The sequence below is a fragment of the Salvelinus sp. IW2-2015 genome, linkage group LG2 (assembly GCF_002910315.2).
Source record: "Salvelinus sp. IW2-2015 linkage group LG2, ASM291031v2, whole genome shotgun sequence".
NCBI classification, from domain to species: domain Eukaryota; kingdom Metazoa; phylum Chordata; class Actinopteri; order Salmoniformes; family Salmonidae; genus Salvelinus; species Salvelinus sp. IW2-2015.
The window spans coordinates 1,103,357-1,123,296 of NC_036839.1; the positions used below are offsets into that span (position 1 = coordinate 1,103,357).

A 19,940-nucleotide genomic window follows, 5' to 3' on the forward strand; every position below is an offset into this window, starting at 1 on the left:
GACTGTTAAACAGCCACACTAACATTGAGTGGCTGCTGCCAACATACTGACTCAATCTCTAGCCACTTTAACCTTTCACGAGCCTCTACCCCGGGTCCGGGAGCACCCCCACCCCCCCACACACTAATTAGCATAGCTAGCATAGCTTCAAAAGTAGATAGTAGCATCTAAATATCATTAAATCACAAGTCCAAGACACCAGATGAAAGATACAGATCTTGTGAATAAAGCCACCATTTCAGATTTTAAAATGTTTTACAGGGAAGACAAAATATGTAAATCTATTAGCTAACACGTTAGCAAAAAACACCACATTCTAACTCCATCAGTTTCTTACTCCTTCAGGTGCTATCACCAATTCGGCTCAACTAAGATATTGATATCCACTAACCAAGAAAAAACCTCTTCAGATGACAGTCTGATAACATATTCATGGTATAGGATAGTTTTGTTAGAAAAAAGCATATTTCAGGGAGAAATCACAGTTTACAATTGCACCCACCATCACAAATCGACTAGAATTACTAGATAGAGCAACGTGTATGACCAATTACTCATCATAAAACATTTCATAAAAATAGACAAAGCATAGCAATGGAAAGACCAGTCTTGTGATTTCAGACCATATTTCAGATTTTCTAAGCGTTTTTCAGCGAAAACACAATAAATCGATAAGTTAGCATACCACATGTGCAAATTACCAGAGCATCGATTCCAGCCAAAGAGCCTATAACGTAATCACCGCCAAAATATATAATTTTTTCACTAACCTTCTCAGAATTCTTCCGATGACACTCCTGTAACATCATTTTACAAATACAATACAGTTTGTTCGAAAAGGTGCATATTTACCATACAAAACCGTGGTACACAATAAAAATACTAGGAAATCAAGCCTCAATATGTCTGACGTCATCTATCAGAGTGATCTAGTTTAATTGAAAGCAATCATATACTTGACTAAAAATACAGGTTGACAGCAATCGAAAGACAAATTAGTTCTTAATGCAACCGCTGATTTACATTTTAAATTATCTTACTTTTCAATACAGGGTTGGCCAAGTGAAGCTATACCAAACAAAAATGGCGAAATATGCGGTTAAAATATTCACAGAAACACGGATTTATCATATTAAATATTGCTTACTTGAGCTGTTCTTCCATCAGATTCTTGGGCAATGTATCCTTTCTATGTTTATAAACGTCTTTTGGTCATAGATGTCCTCTGTCCTTCGAAATGTCCACCACCAACGACCGACACCCTAAAACGTGTCCAAACTTTCAGAGCGCACAACAAAGAAATCCTCAAAATCGCACTAAACGGATATAAATTTATATAAAACGGCTCAAATTAACTACATATGATGTTTTTAACAACTATAACGACTGAAAAACATGACCGAAATATTGCTGGTTAGAAAAAAAGATTTGAACGAGGCAGGTCGATGGCCTTGACGCTTCAGGCGCACGTTGAGAAAGGGAGGTCTCTGTACATTTTGGTCTTTTGTAATGGCTGTGAACGTCCCATCGATTTCATTGAAACGTGATGACGTACAGACACCCGAGGAAGACGTAGGCAGTGTCGGTTTCTTCATAGCATCACTGTGCGCCTTATAAACAGACCCCAGATCAGAGGTAAAAATTTCTGAAATCTGAACCCTGGCATGAAAAGGCTGTAGAAATTGTCTGTACCACTCAGAGACAAAATTCCAACTTCTATAGAAACTAGAAGGTGTTTTCTATCCAATATAACAATAATATGCATATTGTACGATCAAGAATTTAGCACGAGGCAGTTTATTTTATTTGAGACACAAATATGCTAATGGACAGCACCCTATAGTTGCAAGAAGTTTTTAATAATAAAAAATTGGATGTATAAATGTATCACTAGTCACTTTAAACTATGCCACTTATATAATGTTACATACCCTACACTACTCCTCTCATATGTATATACTGTACTCTATACCATCTACTGCATCTTGCCTATGCCGTTCAGCCATCGCTCATCCATATACGTATATTTGTATGTACATATTCTTATTCATTCCTTTACACTTGKGTGTATAAGGTAGTTGTTGTGAAATTGTTAGATTACTTGTTAGATATTACTGCATGGTCGGAACAAGAAGCACAAGCATTTCGCTACACTCACACTAACATCTGCTAACCATGTGTATGTGACAAATAACATTTGATTTGATTTGAAATAAATGCTTCACAGAGTTCAAATAACAGACACATCTCAACATCAACTGTTCAGAAGAGACTGCGTGAATCAGGCCTTCATGGTCGAATTGCTGCAAAGAAACCACTACTAAAGGACACCAATAAGAAGAAGACTAGCTTGGGCCAAGAAAAATGCACCACATTAGACTGGTGCAAATCTGTCCTTTGGTCTGATGAGTCCAAATGTGAGATTTTTGATTCCAACCGCTGTGTCTTTGTGAGATGCAGAGTAGGTGAACGGATGATCTCCACAAGTGTGGTTCCCACCGTGAAGCATGGAGGAGGAGGAGTGATGGTGTGGGGGTGCTTTTCTGGTGACACTGTTGATGATTTATTGAGAATTCAAGGCACACTTAAACAGCATGGCTACCACAGCATTCTGCAGCGATACGCCATCCCATCTGGTTTGCGCTGGGTGGGACTATMATTTGTTTTTCAACAGGGCAATGACCCAACGAACCTCGAGACTATGTAAGGGCTATTTGACCAAGGAGAGTGATGGAGTGCTGCATCAAATGACCTGGCCTCCACAATCACCCGACCTCAACCCAATTGAGATTGTTTGGGATGAGTTGGACCGCAGAGTGAAGGAAAAGTCATCAACAAGTACTCAGCATATGTGGGAACTCCTTGAAGACTGTTGGAAAAGCAATCCAGGTGAAGCTGAATGAGAGAATGCCAAGAGTGTGCAAAGCCGTCATCAAGGCAAAGAGTGGCTACTTTGAAGAATCTCAAATATAAAATACATTTTGATTTGTTTAACACTTTTTTAGTTACTACATGATTCCATATGTGTTATTTCATAGTTTTGATGTWWTCACTATTATTCTACAATGTAGAAAATAGTAAAAATTGTGGAGACGTGACTATCACTAATGTGATGACGGTTTATCAAATCAATCAGAGTGACTTGCAAAAGTATTCACCCCCTTGGCATTTTTCCTATTTTGTTGCCTTACAACCTGGAATGAAAATAGATTTTTGGGCGTTTGTATCATTTGATTTACACAACATGCCTACCACTTTGAAGATGCCCAAATATATTTTTGTGTGAAACAAAACAAGAAATAAGACATAAAAAAAAAAAAAACTTGAGCGTGCATAACTATTCACCCCCCCAAAATCAATACTTTATAGAGCCACCTTTTGCAGCAACTACAGCTGCACTTCTCTTGAGGTACCTCTGTAAGCTGGCACATCTAACCACTGGGATTTTTGCCCATTCTTCAAGGCAAAACTGCTCCAGCTCCTTCAAGTTGATGGGTTCCGCTGGTGTACAGCAATCTTTAAGTCATACCACCAGATTCTCAATTGGATTGAGGTCTGGGCTTTGACTAGGCCATTCCAAGACATTTAAATGTTTCCCCTTAAACCACTCGAGTGTTGCTTTAGCAGTATGCTTAGGTCATTGTCTTGCTGGAAGGTGAACCTCCGTCCCAGTCTCAAACCTCTATGACTGAAACAGGTTTCCCTCAAAAATTTCCCTGTATTTAGCGCCATCCCACCATCCTTTAATTCTGACCAGTTTCCCAGTCCCTGCCGATGAAAAACATCCCCACAGCATGATGCTGCCACCACCATGCTTCCCTGTGGGATGGTTTGTTCTCGGGGTGATGGGAGGTGTTGGGTTTGCGCCAGACATAGCGTTTCCTTGATAGCCAAAAAAGCTACATTTTAGTCTCATCTAACCAGAGTACATTCATCCATATGTTTGGGGAGTCTCCCACATGCCTTTTGTTTGCTTATTTTTTTCTTTAAGCATGTTTTTTTTTCTGGACACTCTTCCGTAATTTTTGGGGCACCATGGAAAAGTTTGTTTAATGAGTTACCGTTACCCGAATTAACTCAATAAACATCCAAATATATCGTTATCATACCAGTCAGTCAGTCTGATAACCTCATATCAGCTCATCTGAATGTCGTTGACTTCAAATCTGTATGAACCCTAGTCTAAATGATGATTCAGTGATACACAAAGTGGCTTAATATTTGATTTAATTAAAAAAAATATATATTTTACTATTATTTAATTATTTAACTAACTAAATAATCACACAGAAATACACAAACACGCACACACGGTATACGTTTTGAATGATTACTAACATAATGCAATGAAAGTTGCTAGACTAACCCGATATGATGCTTGTTACACAATGAAAGGTGAAGAGCGAAAAAAGAGCGAAAGAAGGAGAGACAAAGGAATTAAACTATCGTACATACAGTTGAATAATATGCTCACYGTAAATATGGATAGTTAACACCTTAACAACCGCTCATTCGGATTTAGAAATSCAACATATATTTACGCATAGATGTCTTTGTCTGTCGTCTCTCTGTTGAATTCACTCAATCTGTCTGTGACGAATAGTTAGACAGACATTTTCTGGTTATGTAAGTCTCTGGTTGTCCAGCAGAGGTCACAATGTCCTCAGTTGTAGGCTTCTTTGTCTCTGAGTGTTCGTTAGACTGAATACATTAGACGTTCCAATGGTAGTTTGAAAAGATCTTCCTTGTGCCTTTGGTCAAAGTTCTAGACAACTTTACATGCAGAGCTGCAGACGGTGCATGTCTTAGTCTAGTCTTCTTCTTTGTTGAAAGTTTCAAAGTTTGTAACCATTTTCTGGTCTTGTAGTTTCAAACAATTTCAACCTTTAGCCACATCTCCACGCTTTCTGGTCTCGGTCTCTAACCTCTCGTGACGTCCGGCTCAACACCATCCACCTGCTTGGTCTAATGTAAATGTCATTAGCAGTCCTTTTATGCACTCGCTTTGGAGGGCAGATCCATGACATTGCTACAATGTCTGTGCTCACGTGGGCGTGGTTACTGACTTGGCAAAAGTTCCTATGAAAAACAGTTATCTCATTTAGAAGGCTAAAATCACATTTCATCTTCTCACAAATAGTTTCATATTTAATCATATACGTTTTACAACATTTAGATGTAAATCTGATAACTGGGACATATACATTCTTAGAGTTACAGTTATTTAGTTATACCGTCCTTAATGATATCACAAAACAAAACACTTTTGACGGGATTTATTGTTTTGATCCCCACCAACCATTTCCCACATTCTTTATGTTGGAAATATTGTTTCATTMTCCACTTTTGGATGTTGGAGTTTTGGTGTCAGATTCTCTTTCTACAAAAATTATTTTTGACTTCTATATACTGCAGGTCCAGAGAGAGAAAGTTTACGACCGGTTGTTAAAGTCATAGAATCGGCCCCACTTCCCCCTTCCTCTCTGGTGGGAGAGAGGGGGGGAGTGGCTCTCKTTGATCCTCACTCAGGAGGGAAAGTCATGACAAAATATAGAAAAACCCTGGAATGAGTAGGTGTGTCCAAACTTTTGACTGGTACTGTATAAATATTTGTACACGACACAAGTACTTACTCTCCTCCATCTTTGTTTGTGTTTGTTGTGAAATGACTCTATAGACATCATTAACATTCAAACGCGTTCATAGTCAAATGCATGCATATTTCAATACCACTGTCACGCCCTGATCTGTTTCACCTGTCCTTGTGATTGTCTCCACCCCTTCCAGGTGTCGCTTATTTTCCCCGGTGTATGTATCCCTGTGTTTCCTGTCTCTCTGTGACAGTTTATTTATCCCTGTGTTTCCTGTACCACTGTCACGCCCTGATCTGTTTCACCTGTCCTTGTGATTGTCTCCACCCCTTCCAGGTGTCGCTTATTTTCCCCGGTGTATGTATCCCTGTGTTTCCTGTCTCTCTGTGACAGTTYGTCTTGTATGTTCAAGTCAACCAGCGTGTTTTCCCCGTGCTCCTGCTTTTCTATTCTCTTTTGCTAGTCCTCCCAGTTTTGACCTTTGCCTGTTTTTCTGGACTCCATTCCCGCCTGCCTGACCATTCTGCCYGCCCTGACCTCGAGCCCGCCTGCCATTCCGTACCTCTGGAACTCTGAACTGGTTTTGACCTTYTGCCTGTCCACGACCATTCTCTTGCCTACCCCTTTTGGATTGTTAATAAACATCTTGGACTTTAACCATCTGCCTCCTGTGTCTGCGTCCGGGTCTCGCCRTGTGCCCTTATAAYCACTTTATTTCACATCACTCAAAACAAAACCTGCGAAAGCCCGTCACCAGTGAAAGGTTGGAATGTCATCTATTACACAGTATCACATTGAACCCAAGTGACACTGTCTTTTCAAATTGCCTTGATCTCGTCACTCCCCAAAGGTCAACCCCTATCCCTGCTAAATGCAACCTGACAGTGGATGCTACAAAGGGGACAGCCCCGACGCATGCATCACCCGCTGCATCAAAGCCCTTCATATTAATCACTGCAATTAATGAAGAAGGAAGCCCTAATGTTGATGAGGGCTGACAAGTCGACTGGTCAGTTGTTTTCATTTAACCGTGCCCCTGTCGTGGTGAGGTAACCGCAAGAGACAGTTGTACAAACATTTGCATGACATGTGGTTTGTGTAGCGTGCCACACTTTTTTACTCTGTCTCCCTCTATCTCTGTGATGATCCTCTCTACCTCTCCCTTTCTCTCTTCTTTTGTCTCTCTCTCTCTCTTTCTCCCTCTTGCTCTCTCTCTCTCWCACAGCTCTAATAAGACTGCCACACCACCACTGCCACTCAAAGATGACAGAACTTGATATGGATCATTACAGGAACAATGTTTAATCAATTCTCCTTGATATACTAATCTATATCTGCATTTGTGTGCCTCCACACATTTCCCCCATAATGCAAATTCAAATTTTAACGCGGCTGCGCGGAACGCGGAACGCAARCGAAGTTGGAACGAGGACATTTGACTTCATTAAAATACATTTAAGATTATCGAGTTTATCTTTAGAAATAAAAATGTGTGTGACACGCTCTGCTTTATCTGTCACCTGACTCCCCTGGGCCTGAGTCACTAATAGAGAGGTTGGGAGGACCAAAGCCCAGGAGGAAGAGAGGGAGAGAGAAGAAAGGGAGAGAGAGAGAGAGAGAGACAAATCCTGCTGTACAGCTTTGTTCAGTCTATATAGTATGTATGTATGTATGTCTGTCTGTCTGCAGGAGGGCGGGCAGTCAGACAGTCAATGCCCTAGGCCACCAGTTCAGTGCTAAGTTAATGTCCTAGACCTAGGCCACCAGCACTAACCAAGCTAGAGTCCTAGGCTACMCAATGCTAACCAGGCTAACATYCTAGGCAACCAGTGCTAATCAGGCTAACATCCTAGACCACCAGTGCTAATTCAATTCAGTTTGATGAAACTTTATTTATCTCCTCAGGCACAATTAAGAAAGTMATTTTACAAGTATTAACCAAGCTAACATCCTAGGCCACCAGTGCTAAGGAGGCTAACATGGCTAACAAAGCCAGACACTAGCTAGTGGCTAGATGTGTCCTTCCACCCTGAGAGCTTTATTATTAGAAAGGACATAAACTGACTAATTACATTGCAGCAGTGAAGCTTGGTTGACAGCTGGTGCAGAGCTTGTGACCCAAAAATATCCCTATCAAAGAGTAGGAGGCACTGCACACTGCGTAAAGATGGACTTATTTTATTTACAGTATTTATTATTCTACATTTATTTACCCAGGTTTGCTTTTGATATCATATCTAGGATTATTTTCTAGGATTATTATGGGTGATTTAATGCACAGTAATTTCTACATCCTGTAATGTATTTATTGTAATAACAATGGTTTAATTGTTGTTCCTCTACTAAACCATACCATACAGACACAGACATAAAAAGAAAGACATTCTACAGAGTACAATAATTAACATATATTCGAACCCAGTTTGCAATACAATCAATGTCATATGGCCTATCTTAGTGCTTACCCCATATAGAGAGAAACCTAGTTAAACGTTGATCTCAGATAATAAGGGCTAACTGTGTTGATGTACCGTCTGGAGGAACAATGTGTCCTGGTTCAATTCTCTGCTGCTATGGGGGAAAAAACACACACACACACACACCAAAACTTAACATGGGGCATTTGGAGCTTGCCAAAATGAATACACCCTGAATAATTGATGAAGACCTTTTAGAAGAATTGTTATCTGCCTGCTGACGACCGCAAACATGAAACCCACTGATGAGGAGAAAATATGGTTTTAACAAGTCAATAATGGCAAGAGCAACCGGAGCAAGCTTAACCAATGAGGCCGCTGCGTTTGCAAACAAGGACCTGAATTATAATGCCGATAATTGATTCTCTCCCCCTGTCCTTTCTCCCATCTCTCTCTCTTTATCCCTCTCTTTGTTCTCCCCTTCACGTGATGTCATTGTTTATTGATTCCTTCCTCCGGGGGGGGGGGAGAGGTGATGGGAAGTTTCCCGAGTTTGTTTATCGCTGTGACTTCTGCTCCCCTTCTCCCTCCTCCCTCCTCCCTCCTCTCTCTCTCCTTCCCCATTTTAAATTTTGCAAGCTGCCACAAGCAGCTTAACCAAAAAGGATTAAGTCCCATAGCCAACTGAGAACACAGATAATGCTCAGTAATTGGTAAAAAATGAAGATGAATGGGACAGCCAGATAAGGGCCAATTAGTATGTGGTGTCTGTGTACAGCTGTGGTCTCCTCCTCACGGAGCCCTCTCAGGGGCCCCAGCCAGCTCCGCACACACCACCACACCCACACACACACACACACACACCACACACACACACACGCGCGCGTGCGCACGCACAAAATATTGAAGAAGTGGATAGTTTCTTATTATTATTAGATACATTTACAAAATATAGATTACTATGTATAGCTTTGTAATACTATAAATKACCAACTACCTAGTTTTGGAGTATTTAGAAGGYCTATTGTCCTGMTTATGTGAGGAGCTGGCTACCATACCGGGAGACTTCCAGCAATTGCGCTAAGCTAAYAATTTTCTAACTTCAATCATCTCCAAACTGCACGCAGAGACATAACAATGGTTTCCGTGAGTTCGTCTGACTCTGGGTAAGTAGATAAACAATCTCATTTTGAAATCTCGTGGTATCCCTTTAAGATGTACAGGACAGCATTGTCTGGTTGATGACGGATGTAATTCCCAAACCTAATTACAGACCAAATGTAAGGTCCATTACCGTCACCGCGGTGAGGTGGAGTCAGGTGCATGGCCAGAGAATGGGGGTTAGAGATGAAGAGATGGAGCTCCACAACATAGAGAGCATAAACAGCGATACATGATACGATCAAACTAATTACGGTTCCCAGAGAATCTGCCACTGAACCAGTCATGTCTATTTTAGAGAGCGAGAGAGAGAGAGAGGGGGGGGGCTTGAAAAGAGAAAACGGTAAAGAGAGGGGTGTTTTCTTCTCTTCTCTGTTCTACTGGCTCATGGTCTTAAACACTTATTTTCTTTTCTCACTCCTGAAAAAAAAATAGGCAGGTTTTTGTTAATGGGCAGCAGCTGACAATGTTTTCTGTCCCGGTAATGAAGGTTGTGGTTGGGGTCAGGGCGTTGGGATTGAATGGCTGGCTGGCTGTTTATCCCACTGAAAGGCCTAGTGCCACACGTTCTCTAACCTGGTTTTGTGATSTGTAATTGTGGCATTTCCTGACAGCCACAGGAACAATCCACATTGTACACATTGTGAGGGCCTCTGAGCCCCCTTTGAAAGCAACATGGATGCTCACTCACACATAAACACACACACACACACACACACACCACACAACACCCACACACACACACACACACAACACACACACACACACACACACACACACACACACACCGCACACACACACACAACACCACCACACCACAACACACACCACCAACACAACCAACAACAACACACACACCCACACCACACACCCACCTCCTTCACAAGACTGTCAGGGAGAATCAAAGAGAGCGAGAGACAAACGTTTGTCTAATCAGAGAACAAGCTCTCTCTCTCACACACACACCACACACACTCTCCCTCCCTTCCTCCCCTTTGACAGGATGTGTGGTCACTTGTCTGGGTTGAGTTGAGCTAGCTGGATGTTTTTCCTGCTAAATAATAACGTTGATGCAAACAGGAAGGTCTAATTGTGATTCAGTGTTTCCCCTAGGCCTTTTTTTCAGCAGCGTTGGCAAGGTTATTGGGGGTTGGAGACGGGGTGTCAGAGTGGACAAGGCCAATGGTGCCGTCTCCAACACAACATTTTAACGGCCCTTCTCTTAGCCACAGAGACTTAATGTTGCAATGTAATTTCCTCCAATTCTACACATTTCGACATTGGGTGGAGAGAACATTTTACAGTTTTAAAGCTAATTTCCTCCAATTCCACACATTTCGACATTGGGTGGAGAGAACATTTTACAGTTTTAAAGCTAGTTTCCTGCAATTCTACACATTTGGCCATGGCTCATGCCGTGTTCTTATGCTATTTAAGTGACTTAAACACAGCAAAATCAGTCGGGGCCCCATGGGGGGCCCCATGTACATACTTTATATCAGGCTTGAGTCATTTAAGCGTACACTGAAAATATTTTAACAACCCGGAAAATTAGTGGCGACAACGAATACCAATATAGGGGAAACAATGTGATTAATATTTCATGTGTGGGAGAGAAACATTAGCTTGTTCCATTGACGTCAACACAACAGTCCAACTCCACCAACAGAACAGGGTGTCCTTCACAGTCTCTGCCTCTGTCTTTCTCTGCCTCTGTCCCTTTCTCTGTTTCTGCATCTGTCTCCGTCTCTGCCTTTGTCCCTGCCTTTATTTCTGTCCCTGCCTCTGCCTCTAGCATTACCTCTGTATTTGTCCTTATTTCTCTGTCTCGGCTTTTGTGTCTGCCTTGTTTCTATACCGCTGTCTATGCCTGCATTTATCCCTCTGTCTCTAACTCTGTCTCTTCCTTTATCTAGAACAAGTAGTAGTAGTATTATACAATTCTTACAATATCATCATCACCTTCAACCCTTCAGAATTACTATTTTATTTGATGTCTATTCACACTCTCTCTCTCTCTCTCTCTCTATCTCTCTCTCTCTCTCTCGCTCTCTCTCTCTCTCTCTCTCTCTCTCTCTCTCTCTCTCTTTCTCTTTAAAACAGAGCATTTATTCACTTCCTCATCAGCACTGCCCGGCATTGAGTCCAGACCAACAGAGCCCAACAAGGCAGTGGCCAAATCAAGTTCCCCTCTTGCACAGTCATACAGCTATATCTGTCAAGTGATTTAGAGGCCTGGATTCCACAGGCATAATGGACTATAGACCAGGACATATTTAGGCATGCAGGAATCCAAGCTAGACATGGGACTAAGTACTGCAGGGAAGTATAGGCATTAGCCTAAGCAATATCCGAAGGAAGGCCCTGAGTGCTGCGAGTGAAGCAGATTATATTGCAAAACATGAGCAAAACATTTATGCTCTTCATGGTATGCGTCAAATGATCTGTTTTTGTTTTTGTTTTAACGCAATAAATGTTCCCTAGCAATGAAAGAGATCCCTTTGCAAATATGGCTATTTCATTTAACCAGATAAGTAATTGAGAAGAAATTAAACTTTACAATAGCTGACCCTCCMTGGTCTATTTTAACGAACCTTTATGTGCAACTAGCAATTGAAACRTTGACCGAACGTTGCTTTTTCTATTTTACGTCGTCCATCTGATAAGACTATACTATACTCATTTTGTTCCCAGACTCTTCTACCCAAAAGAGAAAGAGTCTGGTGTGGCCTTCTTTAGCCAATACAGAAAGACCGGGAGAAACTCCCAGTGCATAGGCATTGGCACCAACCAATCATCTCCCACAACACCTTCCCTATAACCCTCCTATAACCCTCCCCTGTGCGTGTGCCTTACATGTCTTGTGCACCTCTTTTTTAAGGAGCCACTCCTCGCAGTTGTGTGATTCGCTAAAACTAAATGATGACACATACTTTACCCAGTAAATATTCCTTTCTCTCTCTGTTCCTTTCTTCCATCTGAAGAGACTACACTGTATCTCCTGTGGATTAGCTAGATGACTTCTGCTGGCCACCCCTGTCACATGAGAGGGGCTGATATAAACAAGAGATTGCTGCGACACCCAGTAATCAATATAAGGATGGCTTYGGTACCAAACATCATTTGTCCCAGCAAGCCATTCCTTTGACCAAACGAAGCATTAATTCAAATCATAAATCTGAGGCCAATTTAAATCCAGGGAGAGTGAGTGAGAGGGGAGAGGAGGAKAGAGAATTCGAGACAGGCGAGGTAGAAAGAGAGAAAGGGGGGAGAGAGAAAGAGAGATGGGGCCTCTGTCTGCCTGCCTAGCCCCTAATGATTTATTTTCTACATTTCTGCAAGAGAGATTTGTCCATACGCAGTGACAGGTCACCTTCAAACACCAGTGGCAGACTGTTCATCACCATGCACACGAGCAACTCATCGCTGCAAGTAAATATTAAAGGAAAATAATCCAATTGATTGTGGATGGGGCCAAGAGGCGCCACCGTCATATATTTCATTCAGGGAGCTAATGTCGTGACCGCACGCACGCACGCACGCACACACCTATCAAGAGAAATAAACACAGATATGCATACAGACTGTAACGGTCTCCTCCTCACGGAGCCCTCTCAGGGGCCCCAGCCAGCTCGGCAACACACACACACACACACACACACACACACACACACACACACACACCGCTGCTCCCTTCAACAGAATTATGATTCTTCAGGGAGTGCTTTCTTATGTGTTGCTGGCTGGCTGGCCGTGTGCTCAAGGTTACAATTTAAATTGTAAAAAGATAAAACAGTTTCTTATTAGCTCCATTGCCGTAGCCTTGCTGTTCTTATTCCCATTTATCTTGATTTCGGTGACCTCGTAGCCTCGTTTTCTCATTGGCCGTAGACCCGTTTTCATTTTCTGAGGATTGACGACCTCAGAGCTCATGAATTGTGCTCTGTTCAATCTGCTTAGTGACAGCATCCTGTTTTTGCCCAAATATACAGTGTCAAGTACTTCTGTCGAGACACTTAGTAAGAGTAAGTGAATCGAAAACACTATTTAGTGAATCAAAGCTTTAGGGATTACATGGAGCCTATAATTTGTAATGGCCTCATAATAATTCAACACTATATTATAATTTTCCACAATACGCTAAGTGGCTCGGTGGCGATATGAGCAAAATCCGTCTGCATTTGTGGGCTAATAATTAATTGAAATGGCACATATTGAAAAAGCAATGCTCTTGCTGTGATTAAATAAAATAAATTAGAGACTGAGTTTATGGCTAATAGCTTTGGGATACAGTGTTCATGGATTAAACTTTGTATTAACAATGTCTGTGTTGTTTTTAGATTGGATATGAAGGCGGGGGATTTTACAGCGCAGTGGAGAAAAATACTTTACAGATRGAATGTACCATTGCATTACAAAGACGTGGACAAATGCAAATAATGATACAATTGTTTTATAGACATCCAACTTAATATACTAGCCAAGTTAGAACTGCAGTGAACATATAAGGATATTTTGTAGATGTTTCAACTGAACCTGTATTCTCTGAACTGTCTACACTGGCAAGAATAGGTATGTTTGGAATCCAGTACCTTAGCTTGAGAGTATCTTTGAGCTGTTGGTGCATTTAAGCTTTTAATTATTTGTTTTATTCTTTATTTAACCTTTATTTAACTAGGCAAGTCAGTTAAGAACAAATTCTTATTTACAATGATGGCCTACACCGGCCAAAACCGGACGATGCTGGGCCAATTGTGCGCCGCCCTATGGGACTCCCAATCACGGCCGGGTTGTGATACAGCCTGGATACAAGCTTGTAGTGGCTTGTAGTGGAATTCAGCTATACAAATGTACAGCTTTGGTTCAACACAAGCTGTAGGTAGAGGAGATCTGCAAACTCTGATAGTCGCCTTGCTTATTTATGTGTCTGTACCGGTGTGCGTCTGCATATGTATTCATACCTGCATTGCTATCTGCATGCATGTCTTTGTGTGAGTGTGAAGACCTGCATGCACCTGTACGCTTGCGTGCGTGTGTGTGTGTGTGTGTGTGTGTGTGTGTGTGTGTGTGTGTGTGTGTGTGTGTGTGGTGTTGTTGTGTGTTGTGTGTGTGTGTGTGTGTGTGTGTGTGTGTGTGTGTGTGTGTGTGTGTGTGTGTGTGTGTGTGTGTGTGTGTGTGTGGTGTGTGTGAAGGGCACAATGACTGACTCACCCACACTGGAGCTGACGTCTCCGTTCTCACCGTCTGCCCCATGCTGGTTGGCGTTGCCGTGGTAGCCGCTCATCACCTCCAGCTTGATCTTCTTCACTTCATGGCTTCGGCGATGGCCGCGTTGGCAGCTGCCGCCGCTGCCGCTGTCAGCCCTTAACACACCGCACCGGAGAGGACAGTTGATACACACTTAGAATGCAACACTCAGTTGGTCTAGAGCAGTGGTTGGATGCTTTTTTTTGAAGGATTTATTTAAAATGTTTATATTCAACATCTTATGAATGATTTATGAATGATTAATACATCAGGAATAACTCAAATGTGTAAAGAATGTTCCACACTCAAGGACATCCAGGCAACTTGACACAACTGTAGGACGTATTGGAGTCAACATGGCCTAGCATCCCTGTGGAACGCCTTCGACACCTTGTAGAGTCCATGCCCTGACAAATTGAGGCTGTTCTGAGAGCAAAAGGGGGTGCAACTCAATATTAGGAAGGTATTCCTACTATTTTGTACACTCAGTAATTATGGCTTGTCTGAGGGCCAAAAAAAGAACATAAGAACATACTGAATATGTACAGTATTTACATAAAGAACATTGTCATTCAGCTATACAATTGTACAGCTTTGGTTCAACACAAGCTGTATGTAGATGAGATCTTCAAACTCTGATACTCGCCTTGCTTAAGTATGTGGTCTATGTGTGTGTGTGTGTGTGTGTGTGTGTGTGTGTGTGTGTGTGGTGTGTGTGTGTGTGTGTGTGTGTGTGTGTGTGTGTGTGTGTGTGTGTGTGTGTGTGTGTGTGTGTGTGTGTGTGTGTGTGTGTGTGTGTGTGTGTGTGTGTGTGTGTTGTCTGTGCCAGTGTGCATCTGCATATGTATTCATACATGCATTGGTATCTGCCTGCATGTCTTTGTGTGAGTGAGGACCTGTATACAAATTCACGTGCACATGCGCTGTTCTGAAGACAGAAGGGGGTGCAACTCAATATTAGGAAGATGTTGCTAATGTTTTGTACCATCAGTGTATATGGCTTTTCTGAAGGCCAAAAAAAGAAGGGCGCCACCTGTTGGTCGGTGGGCTCCGAAATAGGTTAGTATAGGTACAACTGTCCCAGAGTCCCGATAAAAGGACAGATAATGACTAGCAGGAGACAAGGACACAATTGACACTTTACTCCACACCCAAGGAAGGCACACATGCACAACTTTACAGAGGAGGGAACTAGTGGTCGTRGTCTCTACAAGAGAGAGAAATACAGAGAATGTGTTTACATTGTGGTAAYAACAGGCTAGTGACTGTATAACGACAATAGAGAATGTACATGATAGCAATAGCATACCAGATAACTATGCAGTCACAATGTGCTATGGCAATAGGGCAATGTTACATCAAGGCATCATACAGCAGCTTGTATCATAGGCTAATAMACGAGCATAGCACCCAAAGGGAACAATATATACAAAGCGATGAGCTAGCACGCTAGCTAGTCCGTGGGCTGGCGGGTGTAATACACTGCACAGTATGTAGTAGCACAACTGACATTCTAACATTAGCAAGGGCCAGCGGCATTGGCAAATATGGCTGATATGAACAACAGCAGCTGGCACGCTAGGCTACGTAGACTATGTTAATGTGTGAACAGTAGTCCTCTCGAACAGGGGTATTCAAACGAGTATCTGCATTTTTTTCAGCTTCCAGGAATTGTGTACAGATCCTTGCGACATCAGGCCGTGCATTATCATGCTGAAACATGAGGTAATGGCTAGCGGATGAATGGAAACGACAGTGGGCCTCAGGATCTCGTCACGGTATCTCTGTGCATTCAACCATAGATAAATGTAATTTTGTTCGTTGTCTGTAAATTATGCCTGCCCATATCATAACCCCACCGCCAACATGTTCACAATGTTGACATCAGCAAACCGCTCGCCCACACAATGCCATACACGCTGTCTGCCATCTGCCCGGTACAKGTGAAACCGGGATTCATATGTGAAGAGGACACTTCTCCAGYGGGCGGTGGCCATCGAAAGTGAGCATTTACCCACTGAAGCCGTTACGACACCGKTCTGYAGTCTCCCTGAGACGGTTTCKGACAGTTTGTACAGCTGTGGGTATGTACAACCCACMAGAAGAAGTTGGACGTACTGCCAAATTCTCTAAAATGACGTTGGAGGCAGCTTATGGTAGAGAAACAAACATTAAATTATCTGRCTACAGCTCAGGTGGACATTACAGCAGTCAGCATACCAATTGCATGCTCCCTGACACTTCAGRCATCTATGGCATTGTGTTGTGAGACAAACCTGCACATTTTAGAGTGGCCTTTTACTGTCCCAGCACAAGGTGCACCTGTTTAATCAGCTTCTTGATATGCCACACCTGTCAAGTGGATGGATTATCTTGGAAAATAAGAAATGCTCAATAACAGAGACGTACACAAATTAGTGCAGAAATACGATCAATAATATTTTTGTGAGTTTCAACAAAAAAATTCTGGGATGTTTTATTTCTGTTCATGAAACATGGGACCAACACTTTACATGTTGCGTTTTATACTTTTGTTCAATGTATAATGTGGGGAGGTCATTAGAATGAACAACTATCTACCAAATCTATTCATTTTAAAATGTTGATTATTTGTCCTTGCCATTGTCATTCACCAAACCAGAATCACAGATTATTGTGAAATAGACACAAATTGCTTATTGGAAATTTGTGACAGGCACACGAAATAGTACATTTTTTTTATTGTGCAGTACACCATTTTGTATACAGTGCATTTCAATCACAGATAAAGACAGTACGTTACTTAATACAGAAACAATAAGAGGGAGGTTGGTCGGGGAGGATGGGTGGGTGTATAATGTGAACGTCTAGCAACCCAAGGGTTGTGTGAATCTCATTATGGACAACTTTTTCACTAATTAGCTGCCTTGCAACTCCTTACTACTTTTGAGCTACTTTGCAACTACTTAGCATGTTAGCTAACGCTTTCCCTTACCCTAACACTTTAACCTAACTCCTAAACCTTTATCTACATTGGCTAGCATGTTAACTAACCCTAACCTTAATCCCTAAACCTAACCTAACCACTATTCTTAACCCTTAGCCTAGCTAACGTTAGCCACCTAGCTAGCCTGGCTAATGATATCCACAACAAATTGGAATTTGTGTATTGTGCACAAATGCGTTACGAAGAAAGAAAATTGTGTAATACACACAAAATGCCTTGGGGTTGAAAATGGTGTAATACACACAAAAAAGTGGACTTTTTGTGTGCCTGTGTGCCTAATTTGTGTCTATTTCACAATAAGCTGTAATAGTGTGTTGCATTCACCGGATTCAAAACATGTTTCGCAAACATATGATGGAGGTCCCTCAATCGCCGGATTGCCTGGCCGGAGTTCCCAGGGCAAGAAAAGGTTGAAGGCCCCTGCTCTACAATATGACCATGGGGGCAGCCATCTTGGGTTGTGCATCAACAAAATGAAAGCCATCTTAAGGCCTATAGTGACTAATAGCGAAAGTCTCTATACCTGGCCTGAACACTTAAAGTGATGCTCACAAACTTTTGTATAATTTCAGCCAGTAGTTTTGAAAGTGGCGCTCCAAGTCAAAACGGGTCCTTGTATTATGTAAAAAATACAGTTGAAGTCGGAAGTTTACATACACTTAGGTTGGAGTCATTAAAACTTGTTTTTCAACCACTCCACAAATTTCTTGTTAACAAACTATAGTTTTGGCAAGCCGGTTAGGACATCTACTTTGTGCATGACACAAGTAATTTTTCCAACAATTGTTTACAGATACCACATTCATCTGTACAAACAATAGTACTCAAGTATAAACACCACGGGATCACGCAACTGTCATACTGCTCAGGAAAGAGACGTGTTCTGTCTCCTAGAGATGAGCGTACTTTGGTGCGAAAAATGCAAATCAATCCCAGAACAACAGCAAAGGACCTTGTGAAGATGTGGAGGAAACAGGTACAAAAGTATTTATATCCACAGTAAAACGAGTCCTATATCGACAAAACCTGAAAGGTCGCTCAGCAAGGAAGAAGCCACTGCTCCAAAACCGCCATAAAAAAGTCAGACTATGGTTTGCAACTGCACATGGGGACAAATATCATACTTTTTGGAGAAATGTCCTCTGTTCTAATGAAACAAAAACAGAACTGTTTGGTCATAATGACCATCATTATGTTAGGAGGAAAAAGGGGGATGCTTGCAAGCATCCCAACCATGAAGCACGGTGTGGCAGCATCATGTGGGGGTGCTTTGCTGCCAGAGAGACTGGTGCACTTCACAAAATAGATGGCATCATGAGGTAGGAAAATTATGTGGATATATTGAAGCAACATCCCAAGACATCAGTCAGGAAGTTAAAGCTTGGTCGCAAATGGGTCTTCCAAATGGACAATGACCCCAAGCATACTTCCAAAGTTGTGGCAAAATGGCTTAAGGACAACAAAGTCAAGGTATTTGTCACGTTCTGACCATAGTTCTTGTGTGTTTTGCTTGTTTTAGTGTTGGTCAGGACGTGAGCTGGGTGGGCATTCTATGTTGTGTGTCTAGTTTGTCTGTTTCTGTGTTTGTGATGGCAACTTATAGTGGGAGGCTTGTGGAAGGCTACTCCATCACTCTTCTTGGTCAAATAGCCCTTACACAGCCTGGAGGTGTGTTGGGTCATTGTCCTGTTGAAAAACAAATGATAGTCCCACTAAATGCAAACCAGATGGGTTGGCGTATTGCTGCAGAATTCAGTGGTAGCCATGAGCAATACGCCATCCCATTAGGTAAGTGTGCCTTATATTCTAAATAAATCACATACAGTGTCACCAGCAATGCACCCCCACACCATTACAACTCATCCTCCATGCTTCACGGTGGGAACCACACATGCAGAGATCATCCGTTCACCTACTCTGCATCTCACAAAGTCACGGTGGTTGGAACCAAAAATTTGACCATGAAAGGCCTGATTCACGCAGTCTCCTCTGAACAGTTGCTGTTGAGATGTGTCTGTTACTTGAACTCTGTGAAGCATTAATTTGGGGTGCAATTTCTGAGGCTGGTAACTCTAATAAACTTGAAATTCGTGAAATGTTCCGGATTGACTGGCCTTCATGTCTTAAAGTAATGTTGGACCTTCGTTTCTTTTTGCTTATTTGAGCTGTTCTTGCCATAATATGGACTTGGTCTTTCACCAAATAGGGCTATATTCTGTATACCACCCCTACCTTGTCACAACACAACTGATCAGCTCAAATGCATTAACTTCTTGTGGGCAGGGGCCAGCATTTTCACTTTCGGAAAAATAGCATGCAAAAATTCAACTGCCTGCTACTCATCCCCAGAATATCAGATATGCATATCATTAGTATATTCGGATAGAAAACACTCTGAAGTTTCTAAAACTGTTTGAATCATATCTGTGAGAATAACAGAACTTATGTAGCAGGCAAAACCCTGAGGACAAACCATTCAGAATTTGTATTTTTTTGATGTCACTGTCTTTTCAATGAGATTTTTTAGAGACACCAGAT

General features: G+C 41.9%; 1 protein-coding gene across 1 annotated transcript in view; it reads right to left on the minus strand.

Moving 5' to 3' along the window:
- Nucleotides 1-19,940, minus strand: part of LOC111973053 (dachshund homolog 1-like) — a 270,959-nt gene that overhangs the window by 63,249 nt on the left and 187,770 nt on the right. Inside the window, 2 exon segments of the mRNA XM_070446570.1 lie at nt 14,381-14,476; nt 14,479-14,532. Of these exon segments, the coding sequence (XP_070302671.1) occupies nt 14,381-14,476; nt 14,479-14,532 (150 nt within the window).